Source organism: Erithacus rubecula (genome assembly GCF_903797595.1).
Source record: "Erithacus rubecula genome assembly, chromosome: 27".
Taxonomy (NCBI): Eukaryota; Metazoa; Chordata; class Aves; order Passeriformes; family Muscicapidae; genus Erithacus; species Erithacus rubecula.
This window is the reverse complement of record NC_136679.1, coordinates 4,137,994-4,158,424: the sequence shown is the minus strand read 5'-3', so window position 1 is coordinate 4,158,424 and position 20,431 is coordinate 4,137,994. Positions and strand designations below refer to the sequence as shown.

Sequence of the window (20,431 nt, the reverse complement as noted above, 5' to 3'; positions counted from 1 at the left end):
TTTGGGGTGTAACCTCAGAGTCATCAATCACAGCAGGTTCCTCAGATTTCATGAATACAAAAGACTTTTCAATTTATTCTAAGTAAATAATGTGGTCACAGCCTGGACAGGAATGGCAGTGATGAGCCAGCCTTGTTCACCTCAGTGTCTCACCAAGGTCTGTCACACCTGGCACCCACTGGCACCACCCCTCCTCCTGTGTGTGCCCCATGGCTCCCAGAGCTGGCCCTGAACAAGCCTGGCTGCTGCTGGGGCTGCTCAGGCTGGGAGTGATGGGTTGTTGGTGGCTCCACAGAAAAGGAGGCTCAGGGGGAACCTTGTGGCTCTGCACAACTCCCTGACAGGAGAGGCAGTGAGGGGGCTCTGGGAACAGGGACAGGGACAGGAGGAGAGGGAGCAGCCTCAGGCTGGGCAGGAGGAGGTTTAGGTTGGATATTAGGGAAAATTTCTTCATTAAAAGGGCTCCCCAGCCCTGGCACAGCTGCCCAGGGCATGGGTGGAGTCCCACCCCTGAAGGATTTAAAAGTTGTGTGGATGTGGCACTTGGGGAACAGGGGTCAGGGTGGCCTTGGCAATGCTGGGGGAATGGCTGGACTTAATCACAGAGGGCTTTTCCAACCTTGCTGATTTTATCATTCTGTGATGAGAAGCCTCAGGCTGACGCCCTCAGCAGAGGAATCACCAGCACTGATCCCTCCCTCTGCAGCTCCTCAGCTGCCTGGGGTCCCTCCCAGCAGTGAGATCCTCCTCACTGTCACTGTGAGGTGACACATCCCAACACCTCCTGCTGCAGGGGGTGTGAGCTGCAGCAGGCACTGACTGCTCCTAAGTCACTCAGGTGTCAGGGCTGCACCAGCCTGAGCCTCCTTTCAAGCTCACTCTCTCCCAAGCTGTTTTCTGCCCTGTTCTAAGCTCATCCTCATCCTGTTCCCTTGTTCAGGATTCTTCTGGCCAATTTGTAGGATACAGCACCAGTGGAGCTGTCAGTGAGGCACAAGAGGACTATTAACATTCAAAAGTCTTTGTATAATTCCTTATTATAAAGCAAATTAATTCCAGCCTGAGCTAAACCCAGCTCTGACAACCAGCTGGACAAGCACATCCCTCACACTGCAAATGTACAACTCAGACAAATGCAGGCAGGGATGAAGGTTCTGGGAATTGGCACCCCTGTCCCACCTGCCCCAAAGTGGGACCTGTTCAGCTGCTGGAGACATCTCCTGCTCTGGTTTGAAGGTGGTTGGTGGAATGAAGGTCCTGAACACAGAGCTGTGGTGGCATTTCAGAGACCTGGGCCACCCCTTGTCCCCAGCTGTCACTGCAGAGGGGCAGGAGGCTCCTGCAGCTCACACCTACAGCCCTTGGCAGATTCCTGACACACCACAAGGGATCTGAAAATCACCTCCCCTGGTTCAGGCTACTTCAACCCCCACTTCACACGAGTCATGCCTGCTGTGGGGATGCACCTTATGTTCCCTGGCTCTGGAAAACAGGATCCTGTCCTGCCTCACTCTCCAGCTGATGCTGAGCAAGGCAATCACAACATCTGCTAGTCTTTGAGGTGACAAATTTATGAGTAAGTGTTTTAATCACCCATTTTCCTCTCCTCAAAAGCTCCTGGGAAGGAAATGTCAGCACCTGGGTTTGGATGTTGACACCAAGCCCAAGTGTGTGTGTGGGGCTGAAAAGGTTGGAGCAGCCCAGGGTCACTGGGTTCAGGAACCAAAAGAGCTTTGCTTTCCTCCTTTCCACAATAAAAAAAGGCAAAGGATCCATTCAGCAGATGCTGCTGGATCCTGCACGTGGCTGGAGGCGCCACAGAAATATCTTTCATGCTTCCATGAAGAACATCCCATGAGATGTTCTTGAGAGGAGGAAGGACTACACTGTGCTTTCCCAAAAATATAAATAAACCCAGAACATCACTTCCTGCCCCTCAGCACCATTTCCTTTTCCATGCTGGGATAGTTCTTGGAGGGCTGAGGAAGCAGTGAGGCAGTGACTGCCCAAGGGCTGGGGACACTGAAACCCCCTAGACGGCTGAAGATTTCAGGGCTTGTCTCTAATCAAAACAAGCCATTTTCACAAAAAAAAAGTCTCACAGGGAATGATCTTTACTACCTCTTTCCCTCACTGTCAAATCTCAGGATACAGCAGCCACATGAAGCCCTGTTTCCCTGGGAAACCAAACTAAAAATAGCAGGGCTGGCTAGGAAATGGGGTTTGGAGATGGCAGCTGGAGATGGGCCTGGGCTCCAACAGCCCCTGCTGCCCCTGGGTGCTGAGCACCCCTGGGAACCTGCTGGCCCTGAGAACGTGGGCAGGATGAGCTCCTGCCTGGGCTCAGCCCTCCAGCAGCTCTGGGGATCAACCAGCACTGGGACCATCCCTGGGCCAGGCTCAGCTTCCAGCAGCTCTGGGACCATCCCTGGGCCAGGCTCAGCTTCCAGCAGCTCTGGGACCATCCCTGGGCCAGGCTCAGCTTCCAACAGCTCTGGGACCATCCTGGGCCAGGCTCAGCTTCCAGCAGCTCTGGGACCATCCCTGGGCCAGGCTCAGCTTCCAGCAGCTCTGGGACCATCCTGGGCCAGGCTCAGCTTCCAGCAGCTTTGGGACCATCCTGGGCCAGGCTCAGCTTCCAGCAGCTCTGGGAACCATCCTGGGCCAGGCTCAGCTTCCAGCAGCTCTGGGACCATCCTGGGCCAGGCTCAGCTTCCAGCAGCTTTGGGACCATCCTGGGCCAGGCTCAGCTTCCAGCAGCTCTGGGAACCATCCCTGGGCCAGGCTCAGCTTCCAGCAGCTCTGCGACCATCCCTGGGCCAGGCTCAGCTTCCAGCAGCTCTGGGACCATCCCTGGGCCAGGCTCAGCTTCCAGCAGCTCTGGGACCATCCCTGGGCCAGGCTCAGCTTTCAGCAGCACTGGGAACCATCCCTGGGCCAGGCTCAGCTTCCAGCAGCTTTGGGACCATCCCTGGGCCAGGCTCAGCTTCCAGCAGCTCTGGGACCATCCCTGGGCCAGGCTCAGCTTTCAGCAGCACTGGGAACCATCCCTGGGCCAGGCTCAGCTTCCAGCAGCACTGGGAACCATCCCTGGGCCAGGCTCAGCTTCCAGCAGCTCTGTGGGGCCAGGGCTGGCTGGAAGCCCCAGACAGAGCTGGACACAAGCAGAGGTGCTCCCCAGCAGCCTGGGGGGACCTGTCCCCACAGCTCAGATCCTGCTGGACCCACAGCTCAGCAAATCTGCTCCCATCAGCATCACTGTGAGGACAGGAGCAAAGGAGACTCCAGTGCCAGGGGATTGGGGTGGGGGGACTGAAGGGTCTGAGGAGAGGCTGAGCAGAGCAGCAGTGGCTGCCCCATCCCTGGCAGTGTCCCAGGCCAGGCTGGACAGGGCTTGGAGCCACTTGGGACAGTGGGAGGTGTCCCTGCCCATGGCAGGGGTGCCACTGGGTGGTTCTGAGGTCCCTTCCCAACCAAACCATTCCCTGATCCATGATCAGCACAGATGGGGGTATTTCATTGCTTGGTTGCTCTCTACCTGTACATCAAGCAAACATCACTGTCAGAGGGCTCCATCCCTGCAAACACAAACACAAACACAGGCCTGGGTGAAGGAAGGGTCCCCAAGGCCTGGCTGCAAGCTGGGGTTGCTGGAAGGGAGCCTGGCTCATGAACATTCCCAGGAGAGGGGCACAGGGATGGAGACATCCCTGTAAATGTTCCCTAACTGCCCTGCAGGCTGCCAGCCCTTGGTGGCTGGGGTGATGCAGAATGAAAAAACACCTTTCCTTCTCCAGGATCAGCTCATCTGAGTTCACACAAGGAAAAGCACAAATGGAAAAAAATAATCATCTTTTGTGCACTTAATTCAGAATCTAATTACTCAGTCTAAATTAGTCAGCTGGCTTCACCTCAGCTTTACCATGTAACAGCCCATGAATCACAGCTCTGTTACAGGATGTATGGTGCCATTTGGATGTAAAAATGCTTTATGCAACTCTGTGGCCTGGGAATATTAATTTATACCACGGGCTCTGGAGGATGAACTGAAATTAAAGCAGATGAGGAGATAAAATACAAGCCCTGATCAATGTCTGACACTGAGGTGCAGGCTCTGGGTACTTTGTAAGGTGGAATCAGCCACTGGAGCTCATGGACAGCTGGAACATGTGGTGATGGTGGCATTAAAATCCACTGACTATGACAAAGATTCTCTGCACAACAACACTGTCATGGTTTCCTTCCTCTACTTGCTCTGTATCCTTCTAAATATTCCATTTTCTGCTCCCAGCTGAACTCCCATGGACAGGCCTGGACAGACAGTATTCCTCTCTGCAATCCCAGCTTCCTCCCAGTGAGCCACATTTTGTGGCAAGAACTTCTCTGGCAGCTCTTCCAGCAAATCCCAGTTTACTTCTGTGGTTTGTGAGGGATAGGGGGTGAGGACTCCTGTGAACAGCACACACATCCCAGTTTCCCTAGGGAGGCAGCAACATCCACTGCAAAGGCTCCAAACTCACTTGGCAAAGCTGAGCCCTCACCTGGGAGTGATCCCAGCTGGAGGGGACACCAGGGATGAGCCCCTCTTCCCAAAGCACCCAGCTGTTCCCATTTTTGTGCTCCTGAGCAACTCCTCACCACTTAGAGGAGCACTAAACTTTACTTACAGCCTCATTTGGAGCCAGTACCCTGGAGCCAGACTGATTCATTTCCACAGATCCTGAGGGGTTTTACTCTTCTCCTGCCTCCTCCAGGATTACTGTCACCTCTGTGGGGACAGCACAGGGCAAAGTCCTGCCCTGGGAAGGGAGCACAGGGCAATAACCCAGAGCTGGCTGGGAGAGGGTGGTAAATGTTCCCTCAGCACCTCCAATTCCCTGGCCAGCCTGGAAAAATAACCCCCAGTTATTAGCAAGAGTGTTTTCTGAGAAAACAGGAATGATCTGAATTATCTGGAGAATTATCTGAACAGGCTGCCCAGGGCAGGGCTGGAGTCCCCATCCATGGAGGGGTTTAAAAGCCCTCTGGATGTGGCACCTGGGGACAGGGGCAGTGGTGGCCTTGGCAGTGCTGGGGGAACAGCTGCACTCAGATCCTGAAGGGTTTTTCCAACATGAATCTGTGATCCTGTGGACTTCAAGCACCTGAGTTGTTATTCACACCTGAACCCAGGGCTTTCCTCTAATAACACAGTTCTTGGGTGACAGGAAACACAGAAGACATGAGGTAGGGTTTGTTTTATGCATCTTTATCCATGTGCTTAGGAATTGTGTTTGGATTCAAGGTCAGGGAACTTAGGCTGGCATGGAAACACAGCCTGCTGTGTGTGACTGGGGTATGAACCCAGAAGGATTCTGCAGTCACCAGAAAAGAACATGTCAGGTGTGATCCCTTATTCAATGGATTCCTACATGCTGATATTAATGGAATTACAGAACTATGGAATGGTTTGGGTTGGGAGGGACCTTAAAGCCCCTCCAGTGCCACCCCTGCCATGGCAGGGACACCTCCCACTGTCCCAGGGTGTTCCAAGCCGTGTCCAGCCTGGCCTGGGACACTGCCAGGGATGGAGCATGATATTCTTTGCAAAGGTAGGATCAATTTACTCAATCCTCAATTCACAAATTACAGCAAACACAAGCCTGTCCTTCCCAACCACAGCAGTGCAGGGCACTGGGGAGTGAGTAGGGACATCCAAGCTTCCTCTAAATGAATTGGTAAAGAGGGAAACAAATGAATTGGTAAAGAGGAAAACCAGGAAGGCTTGAGAGGTGCAATTACAAAGTTGGAGTGAGTCCAGATGAGACCACAAATGTGCTCCAGGGGCTGGAGCCCCTCTGGAGCCAGGCTGGGAGAGCTGGGGGTGCTCACCTGGAGAGGAGAAGCTGCAGGGAGAGTTCAGAGCCCCTGGCAGGGCCTGAAGGGGGTCCAGGAGAGCTGGAGAGGGACTGGGGACAGGGATGGAGGGACAGACACAGGGAATGGCTCCCACTGCCCAGGGCAGGGCTGGGTGGGATATTGGGCAGGAATTGTTCCTGGCAGGGTGGGCAGGGCTGGCACAGGGTGCCCAGAGCAGCTCCTGTCCCTGGATCCCTGGCAGTGCCCAAGAACCTCCCTGGGACAGAGGAAGGTGTCCCTGCCCATGGCAGGGGGTGGGAATGGATGAGCTTTAAATTCCCTTCCATCCCAAACCATTCCATGATTCTATGAATATGCAAAATGCTGATGACTTCCCATCCTGCACTGCAAACCCATTTACAACCACCCCACAAGAATGTACCAGAGTAGGTGTAAAGCATGTGTTAAATAAATAATCACCTCTGCTAGAGTATTTTCACCAGAAAAAATAAAATATGCTCAACACAAGCCTTGACAACAAAGTTCAGACTCTCCAGGAGAGAGCTAAGAGCCTAATTTTCCTGAAAAACAAACAGAAAAATTATCAAAAGATGAAGGCATCCCATGATTTAATGGCATCACTTCAAACAATAGCACTGCCTGCAGTCAGAGCACGAAGCAGGGAGACCAAAAATGGGAATAATACATCACAAGTGGAGGAGAAAAAGGAAGTCTAAATGATGCAATAAAAAATAAACCATGTCTTTGAGAGACTCCAGTTAAACAAGCGAGGGGCCACGTTGTGCATTCATTATCATTCCAGCAGCAATTCCCTGGAGACTGGAGCCAGCAGCACTGCAGCACACACCAAAGCAGCAGGAAAGAGCATTTTAAGTAGGTCACCAGTAAATATGATCACGATGGAGCTTTTTTTGTTGTTGTGTTTTATTTGCTGTCAGTCACTGGGGCTCTTAACTGAGGGAAATGCTGGAGAAGGAAAGAACTGGTGGAAGAGCAGAGAGATGGGCAGAATTCCAGGGGAAAATGTGTGGCAGCTTCCTGAAAGCAGCTGTGCATTCCTGGGATCACCACCAGCACCACAGGGAGCTCCCAGTACAGAACTGGGTGTTTAGAGGAAGGATGAGGACAGTGGGATTTAATGGAATCAGAGCATCATCCTCTTTCCTTTCAGATTCCTTCCCCACCTCTCAGGATTTTAGTGCTGAGAAAATCAACCTCAAAGCACCCACCCAGTGACTCCTACCCAGTCCTACAGTGAGGTTTATGGGAGGGAGGGAGGGAGGGAGGGAGGGAGGGAGGGAGGGAGGGAGGGAGGAAGGAAGGAAGGAAGGAAGGAAGGAAGGAAGGAAGGAAGGAAGGAAGGAAGGAAGGAAGGAAGGAAGGAAGGAAGGAAGGAAGGAAGGAGAAAACAAATTAGGTGCCCTTTGGAGCTGTGGGGAGCATCATGTGCTGTGCAGGGATGGGACAGAGATGGGAGAAGGAGGATGCCTGTGGCTCCCCATGCTGGGAGGCCAAGGGCGGCCGGGTGTCACCAGCAAACAGAGCCCAGACTGAGTGGCCACCCCACCCAGTAGGAAATGCCCCATTCCCAAAGCCCACCCCCTGCCCCTTCCTGCACTCCTGGATGCAATTGCCCTGTGTTTGGCACAGGATCCCACTGGCTCCAAAGCAGAACCCCCCTCCCAGCTGCTCTGGTCCCACGTTTGGGCTGCCCCTGCCCCCAGCCCTGACACAGCTCAGGGGGAGCAGGAGGGGAACAAAGGCAGCAGCAAGGAGACCCCAGCTCAGTGTCACTGTCAGGTGTTGCTGTTTGACACCCATCCATCCAATCCTGCCCTGAAAACCAAACCAGCACTTTGCTCCCAAGCCTTGGCTGGAGGAGCCTGGGAACAGCCAGTGCTGGCTCTAAGGGACACAAACAGAGAGGGAGATTCAGAAAATGATGCTGCTGGAAAGCTGGAGCATTTCAGGAGTCTTCTGGAACATCTGTTCTCCACACCTGGTGCATATCCAGAGCTCCTTCCACCCCAACATTCCCCATTAGGGGGCAGGAAAACAGGCCCACGACAGCACAAAAACTCATCAGGCTGGATGGATCTGAACATGGAAGCACCAGGTGATCTTTGGGCTTTTCCTAATTTGGTTTTTATCACCTGAATTGTATTTTCCTCTCAGCACTGCAACTCCCAAATGAAACCTCTAAAGGACAGGATGAATTGAAAGGGGATGAAATCTGTAGTGAAAGCTATTCCCTCCACACCCATTCCAGCCACAGACTGTGGGCAGGTGAGGGACCCTCAAATAAACTTCTCCCTGTTGCCTGCATGGGCAACAAACCCCAAACTCCCCAAGGAGCTGGACTTGGTGATCCTCCTGGGCCCAGCTCAGGATATTCTGGGATTTTGTGACCCCCAAGAAGCTCCTTTTGCCAACTACTTATCAACCCAGTGAGTGTGGCAGAGAGAAAATGGCTCATTGCTCTTCCCTGGTGAGGTCTGAGCACCCTGCAGATGCTGGAAGCACCTCTGATTGCAGGAACCCCACATGGACCCCCAGGAGAAGGCAGGAATTTCACAGAGACCTCCAGGAAAAGGCAGGAATTCTACAGGACCCCCAGAAGCAGGCAGGTTGGTCCTGTGTGTCCAGAGGACACCACAGAGCTGCCCCAGAGCAGGAGATGCTGCAGGGGCTGGGTCTGGGGGAGGGATCAGCACTGCAGGCACTGCCTGGCACAGCTAAGAGCAGGATGCAGATGTGGCACCTGCAGGCAGCAGCTCAGGTCTGAGGCTGTTTTGCTGTGCTGAGCTGTCCCCACACATCCCTCACAGCCTGGGTGCTCAGACAGCACAGGCAGCACTTGGAGCACTGCCAGCCCTGCCCTGTCCCTCAGCCTGCTGCCAGCAGCACTTCTGCAGGTGACATTCTCCAGGGGCCAGCAGCACTTTAAAGTGACATTTTCCACCATATAATTTTTTTTGACCACCTTGAAAGGATCCCACAGCTCAGAGCCCAGCACAGAAACTGGGAAGAACAGAGTTCCCAGAACCTTCCTGGGAGTGGGGCAAACAGCACCATCAGGATCCTGCCAGCACATCTGCTGGGGAGAGGAGCCCAGAGCCCAGCTGGCTCCTCTGGGGGGATTTATCCCAGAAACCCAGGATGGGAAGGGATCTTACAGCCCACTCAGTGCCACCCCTGCCATGGCAGAGACACCTCCCAGTGTCCCAGGTCTGTCCAGCCTGGCCTGGGACATTTCCAGGGATGGGGCAGCCACAGCTGCTCTGGGCACCCTGTGAATCTCAGCATCCCACATCCCACAGCCACCCTTCCCAGCCCAGCTTCCCTTTTGCTGCTGGGAACTGGGGATTCCCTCCAGCACAGGCACTGCTCTGGGAATAGAAAAATGGAAGTTTCTGGTATTACAAACCTCTTCCTTATCTGGCCCTGGGCTCTGTGCAGTGTGTTCATCATCACAAGTTTTTATTTTCAATCTTGAGCTGCAGCTCTCAGTGCTTATCCAACACTTGGAAAGTTTGACACAAATCCACACTTTTTTCTTTTCCTGGAAATCTTCAAAAGCCACGTGGATGTGAAAATTGGGTGATGAACAGAGTGCTGGTGCTGGATTGTCTGTTGCACTTGATGATCTTAAAGGTCTTTTCCAGCTTTAATGATTCCAGGAACCATCATCCTGCCCCCATTAACAACCTGACACAAGTAGGAAGTGTCTCCTGAAAGGTGTTGGATGGTACAAACACAGGCCCAAATCCTCTGCTGCATCCCAGAATCACAGAATCCCAGACTGGTTTGGATTGGAAGGGACCTTAAACCCACCCAGTGTCCCCCCTGCCATGGCAGGGACACCTTCCACTATCCCAGGTTGCTCCAGCCCTGTCCAGCCTGGCCTGGGACATTGCCAGAGATCCAGGGACTGCTCTGGGCACCTGTGCCAGCCCTGCCCACTCTCACTGCAAAAAGCTGCTTTATTTGGGGAAAAATTGAGAGAAAAAAATTGGGTTTTCCACACCAGCACTCCCCTTTGTTTTTTTTCCTCTCGCTTAATTCAGCACTAAAAGATCCTGTTTGGATAATAAATTATTACAGCCAGCTCCCCAGCTCTGGGCAGGAGCAGAGGCTCTCAGCCTGACTCCAGGAACAAAGCAGATTTACAAGAAATTTCCCTCAGCTCATCCTCAATGCATCTGTTTTCAAAAGGGGGAAGAAAGCAATGTTTAAGCAAGAGCAAATCAAAAGTGATTTAAGGATCTGAAGGGCTGAAATGAAGCCAACACATTAAAACTCACCACAAAATTACCATAACTGCACTTATGCAAATCTTTCTTACATTACATCAAAACCCCAACACAGCTTAATTTAGGAATTTGGCAGAGCAAAGGGGAAAGAGGACAGCCATGGACCAAACACACTCAGAAATGTGGGTAAGAAATGACAACCTGGTGTAGGAGGATTTGTACTGAGAGCAACACTCCAGGCTCAGTACATTAAGTTGATCTACTTCAGTTTTACACCAGGAACTTGATTTTTTTTCTAGCCTGCTTTACAGAACAAGCCTTAAACCTTTAGCTCACAGATTCAATTCTGTTTCTGTTGCAAAAAACAAAATAAAAGCTCTAAAATCTGTCAAGCAATAAATGGTTTTGTCTTGTTTTTCCAATACAGCCATGTTTAAATTCCAATTTATTTGATCTCAGCTTCAGAAGGAATTGTTTGGAGCCAATATTTTTGCCAAATACTGAGATTTGATTAAAAAGGTCCTCAGACATTTCTAAAAATGCCAAGCCCCAAGCTTGGGGTCTTCAGCTTTTATCAGTGGGATCCTCCACACCCATCCAGAAAAAACCCAAACCTCTCCTCTAAGCCTAACATTTGAGTTATGTGAAAAATCACTGATTAGAATCGCTAAATAAACTGAAGTCATTAAACAGAATAATTTTCTGGGATCCTAATGACTTTGGACAGAGCAGTCACAGAAACACCAATGCCTTAGGGAAAACAGCTCAAGTCTGAGCTCAGGAGATGCAATGAGCTGGGCCAGAGCAGAACTGGAGCAAGGAAAGCTGAAATGAGCAGTCTGGGCTCTGCTGAAGATGCCCCAGAGCAGAAGGGCAGGAAAGCTTTGGTAATGTGTATTTTCATACTACTTTGCTTTATGTAAGAATGTAAAAAGTGACTGGATCAAACATCCAATATATTAATCAATATTAACATTTAATATCCCTTTTAATATTAAAGAGAAAAATGCATCTTTTCCTTATTGTTTCAAATATGACCAACCTACTGGTCCTCTTTATTGTATCAGATTTCCAGATCACTAAAAATATTAAGGCCTTGAAAACCATTGGTATAAGAAATGAAAAAAAAAAAAAAAAGAAAAGAAAGAAGTGTGGATTTGTTTCAAACTTTCCAAGTGTTGAATGAGCACCGTGTTGAGAGTGAATGAACAAGTGTTGAGAGCTGCAGCTCAAGAGTGAAAATAAAAACTTGTGGTGATGAACACACTGCACAGAGCCCAGGGCCAGATAAGGAAGAGGTTTGTAACACCAGAAACTTCCATTTTTCTATTCCCAGAGCAGTGCCTGTGCTGGAGGGAATCCCCAGTTCCCAGCAGCAAAAGGGAAGCTGGGCTGGGAAGGGTGGCTGTGGACATGGGATGCTGAGATTCCACATCCTCGGGGGTGATTACCTTAATTGCTTTAATTTCTGATCATAAATGTCTCAAGAAGAGCCTCATAATATGACACAAAACATGTTGAGGGCTCTAAAAAGAAAATGTTCATATTTAGGGGTCTGAGGCTTCTGAAACCCTGAGGAGGGGAGGAGAGTGGCTTTGAATTTTCTGCTCCAGGACTGTCTCACCTCTTCTCACAGTCTCAAAGATGTTCTTTCCTCCCAGACCACAAAAAATCCAGTTTCACCCTAGTACTTGTCCAAGGATGGAAAGGATCCACCTGTTTAACCCAGCAGATCCTTTAGATGGAGACAGGGAATGAACTGGGAAACTCAAAGAACTCTGTAAAAGGTCAGTGAGAGCAAACACCTCTTGAATAAAATCCCACAGGGGTATGGGGTAGGCAACACCTGTGGCCACTGGAGAGGAATTTTGGGCCACTGGAGATCTGTTTCTCAGGAATTGCAGTTACTGAGGAAAGATGGGCCCAAATTCCCAAAGTAATCCAGGATTTTTAAGTGCCCTGGGGAAGACTTCCTGAACACAAAACAATTCCAGGAAACCCCAAGCAACACCATGGGAATATCAATTCCTGCAGCACCAATAAGTTCATTTTTACCAAGAGCTCCCTCCCACCTCCCAGGGGGACCCTGGACATGGAGCTTTAGCATCCAGGAGCTGCTTAGAGAAGGAAAGCGCCAAAGTTACACAGGAATGCTGGAATAAAGGATAAAAAGGAATAAAACTGAATCCTCTTTGGACAAAATTGATGCTGTCACACAATGGTAGCAGGGCACAGGCAGATTAGAGACAGAAAACTGACCAATAAACCTCTCTGGACTCAAAGGAAGGCCATGAAATACAATTAATTGTTACTATTTATGTTATCAGACACAAGAATTGACTTTTAGATGCAGAGGCCGGGACTCAAATAAAGGATTCACACAAACTCATTGTTCTGCTGAGAGCCCAGACCCCTTCCCTGAGTCATTGTGTTCTCAATATCACAAATCCAGGGCTGAGGGAGACAAATATTTTTTCCCATGTCAGGAACAAATTGAGAAGTGTAACAAAAAACTACTTTTCCACAGGAATGTGAGCTGGGGAGGCTTCCCTGGCCAGGGACACTCAGAGGATGAGCAGCAGCAGCAGTGGGAAGATGAGTTTTAAGGAAGGGAATGATCCTCTTCCAAGTTCCTTCATGAGTTCCCTTCCCACAGGAGAAGTGTTTGGAAAATCTCAGTTGCAACAAGAGTTTTCCAGGATGTAAAACAATTAAAGCAGAGTCTCATCAGGGTGCTGTAATCCCACCTCTCCATGCCCTGGAGTTATTCAAAACAACAAATCTTGCATTTGTTTTCCAAAGCAAAACTCATTTCTCAACCCAAGTTACAACAGAGGAATAACCAGAGATGATTACTGGGGAATCATGGCTTGGGTTGGAAGGGACCTTAAAGATCACACAGGCAGGGACACCTTCCAATATCCCAGCTGCTCCAACTTCACAAACACCATAAATCAAAGGGAAATCTTCACTAAAGCCTAGAAAGTTTTTGAAATCACAAAGACAAGCTGAGAGAATTAGGTAAAATTTTCCAGTTTGTTTATTTCCCCATTTATTTTATATAAGGAAACTGTTTTCCCTTTGCCACTGCCCTTCTGCAGGGCCAAATGGTTAAAAGCTGCTTCCTCGGGGTTCAGGCTCCCCCCAGAATCCAGCAGAACTCACCTAAAAATGGGTTATGATTAAAAAAGGACAAAGTCCCCTCAGCCCTGGCTGGGACCCCATCAGCTCAGGGATCTCCTCTAAGCTTCAGTGACAGATTCATGTGGTGCCAGGGATGCCACCCCTCCTCTGAGGGCAGCCTCTGCCCCAGGACATGGTCATTTCCTCAGAAAGAGCTTTGCTCATGTTCTCCTGAACCAGTTCAGGCTCCTCCTCCTTCCTTTGTCCCAAAAATCCATCATTAATATCCCCATGGTCCCCTCCTGACTGTTCCTGGCTACATAAAAGATACTTCCTGAATCTCAGCAGTTAATCAAGGTTTCTACCAGAGAAAGGTAAACAGCTTTAAAAGAAAGGAACAATCTTAAACTGATTAAAATTAGCCCAGTTTTGATAGCAAAAAGCATCTTTATATAACAAATCGAATGTTTAACCCCTGATCACCTGATGCCTGGGCCTGAGCCACAGGTTTGCCTCTCCACATCAGTGGGAAAAAATCAAATAAAAAATCTTGAATCTATTTTAATCAAATAATTTGTATTGCAGACCAGGCTCATCATTGAGCAGAGAATTTTTTTCCTAAACAATCAAGATCACCCTAAGCTGAATCTCCTCTGGCTTTGTTTACAGACAGAACCAAAAATGTACCAAATGCTCCTGCTCTTGCTGAAAATGGGTATTTATGGGGTGTTTGTCTCCATCTCTGTGACAAAGCCCTGAAAATGTGTATTTATGGGGTGTTTGTCTCCATTTCTGTGACAAAGCCCTGAAAATGGGTATTTATGGGGTGTTTGTCTCCATCCCTGTGATAAACCCCTCTGCATTCAGACTAAATACCAAAATCAGCTCAGGAGCATCACCTCCAACACCACCCCTGAGATAATGGCAACATTTAAACCCTCACACTTCACCGTGTTTGCAGAAGCTTTGTTTGCCACCATTGGTGCAAAGAGCAAAACATCAGAAAAACCCATCTGTGATTCTCTTTGTACCAAACAGATCCAAGCTCCCCAAATCCCTGCAGCTCTGGGGAGGATTTACCTGACAGTAACTTCTGAATAATGCTGCATCCCCAGTTTGGAGCAGTTCCAGTTCTATGCCTGAACTCTGAATGCCAGGCAAGCAGTCTAAGTGGGTTTTTTTTTTCTTTTTCTCCCTAGAAAAGGCTTTTCTGAGTGCCTCCTCCAGCCCCAGCTGGGTTTTGGGTTTCCCTACACCCACCCCAAGGGATAAGCAGCCTCTGGTGACCCCACTGAGGTGTGACCTCACTTCTCCCCTGCCAGGCTCCTGCTCTGCTCAGGATTCAGCAGAAAAAGCTTTAATTAATCCCACTTGTATCCCTGTGTGCTGAGGGAGGCACAGAGATGTTTTGGGATGTGCTTCCCCAGGCAAGCCCAGCTTGCAATGGAAGCTTGGGAAACCTGGGCCTGTTTCATCTGCTTTGGAAAGGCTGAGGCCACAAATTTCCCCCAGATTTGTTTACACCTCTGTTGACTGATGTACATGCATGGAATTTCCTACATTTTATATAAATATAAACATATTTTTCCCAATTCTTGCAGATATTCTGGGCCCTGGCACAGGGTGCCCAGAGTCCCTGGATCCCTGGCAGTGCCCCAGGCTGGACAGGGCTGGGAGCAGCCTGGGACAGTAGAAGGTGTCCCTGCCCATGGCACTGGGTGGGCTTTGAGTTCCCTTCCACCCAAAACCACCCCAGGATTCTGGCACATGTGCCCATCTATGTATATACATGGATTTTCCCAATTAAAGTCTGTAATTTATGAATCAATTCCACCTGCACAGCCACATTCCTGTGTTACAGTGACACTAAATCCAACACCCAAACATCACCCTAACCAAAGAAACTGCTGCCACCTCACTCACACAATGAAATGCAGGGATGGAGCACAGGGACAGCACCAGGGCAGGAGGAAGGGACAGGTGAGGATCACCTGTGCAAACTGCCCCTGGGGCAGTCTGAGATCCCTCTGTGTGAATTCCTGCCCCATCAGTACCAGAGCCAACGCTCCAGGGTAAGGCCCCAGAACTAAACAAGATGAATCCAGGGCACACTAATGATTAAAATTGGCTGACAGGTCCCAAAGCACAATGGAAAATACAAAATTATCCTCAGGCAAGTGATTTTCTGCTGGAGTTTTGCAGGGATTGCTTTTGACTGCTCTTTTAACTCCCCCTTCCCTCCAGGAAGCCTGGAAGGAACCCAAGGGCTGCAGACAATGTGGATCAGGGAACAGAAAGCACTGGAGAGCAGGGCAGCCAGACAGAACAAACCCTGCCTGCTCCCTGGGGCAGGGAGTGACCCCTGGAGACAGGATGGGCCTGGGCACCTGCCCTGAGACACCTGAGCATGCCAGGATTCAGATAAACCACCACAGCTGGGAGCCACAGCATGGTGAGAGCACAGGAGGTGACCAGAGCACAGAAATACAACCCACATTCCACACAGCTGCCCCTGCAAGGGACCCCTGATCTCCCCAGCCCCTCCAGGCACACACTGCAGCTCTCCTGGGCTCTGGCAGGAGATGCCCATCCCTGAGGTGGAGACAGCCAGAAAACTCCCGGAGAGCTCAGGCTCAAGGACATGAACTCACTTCAGCCACTACATCAACACCTCATCCAGCTTCCCATCATTTCTACTGGGAATTCAGCTGCTCTGTAAAAAAAAAAAAACCCAAATCCAGCTGACTCAGTAGAAGTGTGACTTGAACTCCTTTTAACTCCATTAAAGATGTTACAGAGACCTCAATTTAGTTTTTTTCCTTTATAAACACTTATTTGTGAACCACAATCTCAAAGTAAGACAATTCCTAGCAGGAATAACTTTCAAAAGACACAGCTTCATGAAGCTTTCATGGGTGATGCAAAGAAATGTGAACTCAAGCAAAACATCCCCAAATGTGAAGCCTTTATGCCTAAAAGCAGCTGCAGGATGCAGCATCAAGAGATGTCCCCCCTGCAATTGTTCTAAAACATCCAAGCTATTTCTTGCTGAAAATGTCCAAATTTCCCAAATAGATGTGTCAGCACTGAAGTTTCCAGTTCAAAGAGTTTGGAATAAAAAGTAAAACCTGATAGAAGGCATCTAAGAATGAGAAGGTTTGGGTGTCCTCAGCTCAGGTGACACCAGCAGCCTCCCCCTCCCTTTCCTACCACACAGAAGGGCACTGAACTCACATGATTTTATTACAAACAGTTACAGGATCATCACCTCCCACCCCCCACACAAACACAGGTGTCTGTGACACCTCAGCCCTGCTAAAACCTCCCAGCAGGGATTCAGGATGGCTGGAAATTGCTTTTAATGTTCAGAGAGAGCCCTGGAACCCACGGGAGCTGCTCCCACAATTTGGGCAGAGCAGAGCTCTTAAACCCCACAGTGGGTGGGATCTTGCAAGCACCTGAACCTTCAGGCTTGAGGTTTTCCTGCTGGTTCCAGTCTCAGCTCACAGGAGCCCCTCCTCAGGCAGGGCAGAGAAACCCAACCCTGCCAGAGGGACACAGCCCCCAGCTAATCCTGGCTAATGAGGAATTCCCAGCAAGGCTCAGGAGATTTTGGACTCTAGGAAAATGGAGAGTGATGGAAAACATTAATATATTCCTGAATGTTTTGATTTAAGGATGTGTTGGGGTGGTGTGGCCAGCAATGTGGATTCTGTCCCCATCAGTTAAACCAGCTGGGGCAGTGCCCCTGATCTCCTGGCACATATTCTCTGCTCATGGGCCATCTTTAAACCAGCTGGGCAATCATCTTTATCTTCCCACAGCCCATCCTCCGCTCCAGGAGATATCTCCTGTTCATGGCCACTGAGTCCCAGTGCATGGCTGATAAAATTCCATCATCCCACTGGGAGATGCTCCAGCCAGGGCAGGAGCCAAGCCTTTCCTACCCAGATAAAAACTGAGATTTTGGACACCAAGGCACCTTCTTTCCACTGGATTCCAGAGGAAAGCCAGACCCTTCCACATCATCCCTGGAGCTTCAGAGGAAACTGCACCTTCTCCAGGAGCACTGCTTCAGCTGAACCACATCTACCACTGCAGGAGGATGCAGCCACCATGGAATGGGACTGTGCCACCACCCTGACTGACTGACGGGTGTCAGCTTGGATTCTGACTCTGGCAGGGTTGGGATTGTTCTTTGTAATACTGCATTTCTATTTTAATTTTCCTAGTAAAGAACTGTTATTCCTAATTCCAATATTTTTGCCTGAGAGCCCCTTAATTTCAAAATTATGATAATAATTTGGAGGGAGGGGGTTTACATTCTCCATTTCAAGGAGAAGCTTCTGCCTTTATTGGCAGACACCTGTCCTTCAAACCAGGACAAAAGATATGGCTTTGAAGGGGGAAACCATTACATTTATATATTTGGGAAACTAAAGACAAGTTGTCCTGTGCATTGTCCTTCATCCAGGAACTTGTATTGGATGTTGGAGAAAAATGGGCTTCTACACCAGCTCTCCCATTTACCCAGCTGAGATGTGTCATTTGAAGCACTAAAATAATTCTAATATTGTGTTAATGGAGGTGATCAGCACATAAATGTATTTAACTGCCATTCTCCTACAGACAGTGATTAGATTAAACCTAATTCTTTTTAAAGATAGAAATGGCATTGTTAAAATCAGTGTAGGAAACTGGAAATCAGCAGTTTCCACCTTCAGGAGAATGGTGCAATGTTTCAGGCTGATGGTCACAACATCCTTTGTTAAAATGGAGCTGAGTGGGGACAGGTGACACAATGGGCTGGTGCTTGGGGGACCCCACTGAGCAAAAGGAAAAGCAATTTTGGGTACCTGGACATTGAACCCGGGAGCTGGAGTGTCACCAACAGTGTCCCAGCCTGTCCCCACACCAGAGAGCTGGACAGGCCCTGAGGAGCATCAGCCACCTGAAGGTGATGGAAGAACTCCAGGGGCTTCCAGGATTCCCAAATAAAGTGCATTGCTTTACAGAACCTCCTGAGACTGCAGGAGCAGCTGTCTTTGACCTTAAATGAAATTTAGGTAAAAGCAAAAGCAGAGAATGTTTCCTGTTGCTTTGCAGCACTGAATTTCCCCAAGCAAGTTATGCCAATGCTGAGAATTCACTTCAATGGACTCAGCCCCTGTCTCAAGAGGCACAGCCAGTCCTGAACTTCACACCCTGGTGGTGAGAGGGGGCTGGACCAGCACAACTTCGAATTCATGGAAAAATACCCATAGACCTAAAGTGGCCAAAATTTCCTCTCATTTTTCTGCCACTCACAGCTCTATATGAAGATTTGCTTATGAAGACTCCACTTTATCAGTCCTGTGGAGTTGTGAACAGCAAAGCCAAGGCTGCACATGCTGAGCAGCATCACTGCTCCTGGGAATCTCCTCTGGAGGAGCCTGGGAATCACCCAAAGGTCTGCTCACTCCACTCCCTGTTTCTCCCTGGAGTTCCTTCCTGTGGCTGCAGTGCAGCCACTGCCTGGTGCTGGTGTGGGCAGCCTGGAATTCTCTCCTGGGATCCAGGTGACTCTGGCTGCTCCAGGAGCTCAGTCCCAGACATCTCCATACCTGATCACCAGCTTTGGCTCAGGGATTTACAAGATAGACAGACTTCAGGGAGCAGAGATGACATTGCACTGCTCAAGCAATAAATCACCTGCTGCTGCTGGGGCAGGGGGGCAATCTGAGCAGAGAAAAGCTCCATCTTAATTTTAAATATGAATAGTTTGGCTGTAGGAAGCCCTCAGGAGCCATTGTGACACACTCTGAGTGCAGTGGTATTTGTCCCCCAAACCCCTGTGGCTGTCACACACACAGGGAAGGCAGAAGAGGAAACACAGTGTTGTAGGTAAAAGCTGTGTCCCAGAAATGCCAGGATTGCAGAAGTACCACAGCTCCAGCTGGAGCCCAACACCTCAGTGACTCCAGGGATGGTCTGGCACCTGGGGAGGGGCCAGCAGCCCCACTCCTGAACTGACCTCTTGAAGTGGCTGGCCAGGACTCCCACCAGCTCCCCAATCCTGCTGTCGTTGGAGGGGTCGTTACTGAAGAGACAAACGATGAGATCCTTGCTGTCCTTGGTGTGAAACACCACCAGCTGGTCCTTCCCATTGGAGACACTCAGCCCCACCAGCTGTGGAGAGAAAGGCAAACAAGGTTGGGTGTGCTGATATAAAACTTTTGATTCCCCTGGATCCCTGGCAGTGTCCCAGGCCAGGCTGGACAGGGCTGGAGCAGCCTGGGACAGTGGGAGGTGTCCCTGCCATGGCAGGGGTGGCACTGGATGGGCCTTAAGGTGCTTCCAAGCCAAGCCACTCCATGATTCCCTGATTCCCTGTCCCTTTGCCACTGCCAGGCTGTTTCTCTCCTCCCCAGGACACTCCCAACCTCGGAGCTGAGGGGTGGCAGTGGGTGGGTGTCCCCCAGCAGCCTGGGAGCTGTGAGGGAGTGTCCCCCAGCCAGCCTGGGATGGCTCCCAGCAGCTCCTGTGTCACTGCTGTGCCCCTCTCCCTCCCCAGGGCCATGGGGTACCTGCCAAGGCTGGCACCAGCTGCTCTCCCAACAGCCCCAGGTAAAAGCTCTCCCCCAACCCTCCCCTGGATGCCACCACTGGACCCCACATTCATCACCAGCCTGCCCAACAGCATCTCACACAAAAATACCCCAAACCCACACAAAAATACCCCAAAACCACACAGCTCCTAAACATGTTTTCTCCTCAGATCTTGCACCAGTGAAAAGGGAACATGGTCCCTACAATACCATTTTACAAACAGACAGAGAAGCAACATTCCCAGTCCTGCAGCAGAGCTGTGGCACCCTGGTGGAGTCACCATCCCTGGATGTGTTTAAAAAAGGACTGGATGTGGCACTGGGTCTAGTTGAGGTGTTGGGCTGGGTTGGACTCAATGATCTTGAAGATCTGTGAATTCTGTGAATCTTCAAGCCCACACATGCTGGGAAGGGTGTCTGACAGCCTCAGCCTGTGCCAGGGGAGGGATATTGGGAGATTTTCTTCACTGCAAGTGGTGTCCAGCCCTGCACAGCCCAGGGCAGGTGGGGAGTCTCCATCCCTGGAAGTGTCCAAAAATGTGTGGATGTGGCACTGGAGGATGTGGTTTGGTGCTGCTACTGCTCCACTTCATGAATTAAAAGGTCTTT

The 20,431-nt window shown here is 50.1% G+C and overlaps 1 protein-coding gene across 2 annotated transcripts in view; it reads right to left on the bottom strand.

The window, feature by feature from the left end:
- Positions 1-20,431, bottom strand: part of MYO1D (myosin ID) — a 152,280-nt gene that overhangs the window by 34,484 nt on the left and 97,365 nt on the right. For both annotated transcript variants that reach the window (XM_079327775.1, XM_079327776.1), the window contains one exon: positions 19,249-19,403. In XM_079327775.1, coding sequence (XP_079183901.1) covers positions 19,249-19,403 — 155 coding nt within the window. The remainder of the gene's footprint in view (positions 1-19,248; positions 19,404-20,431) is intronic.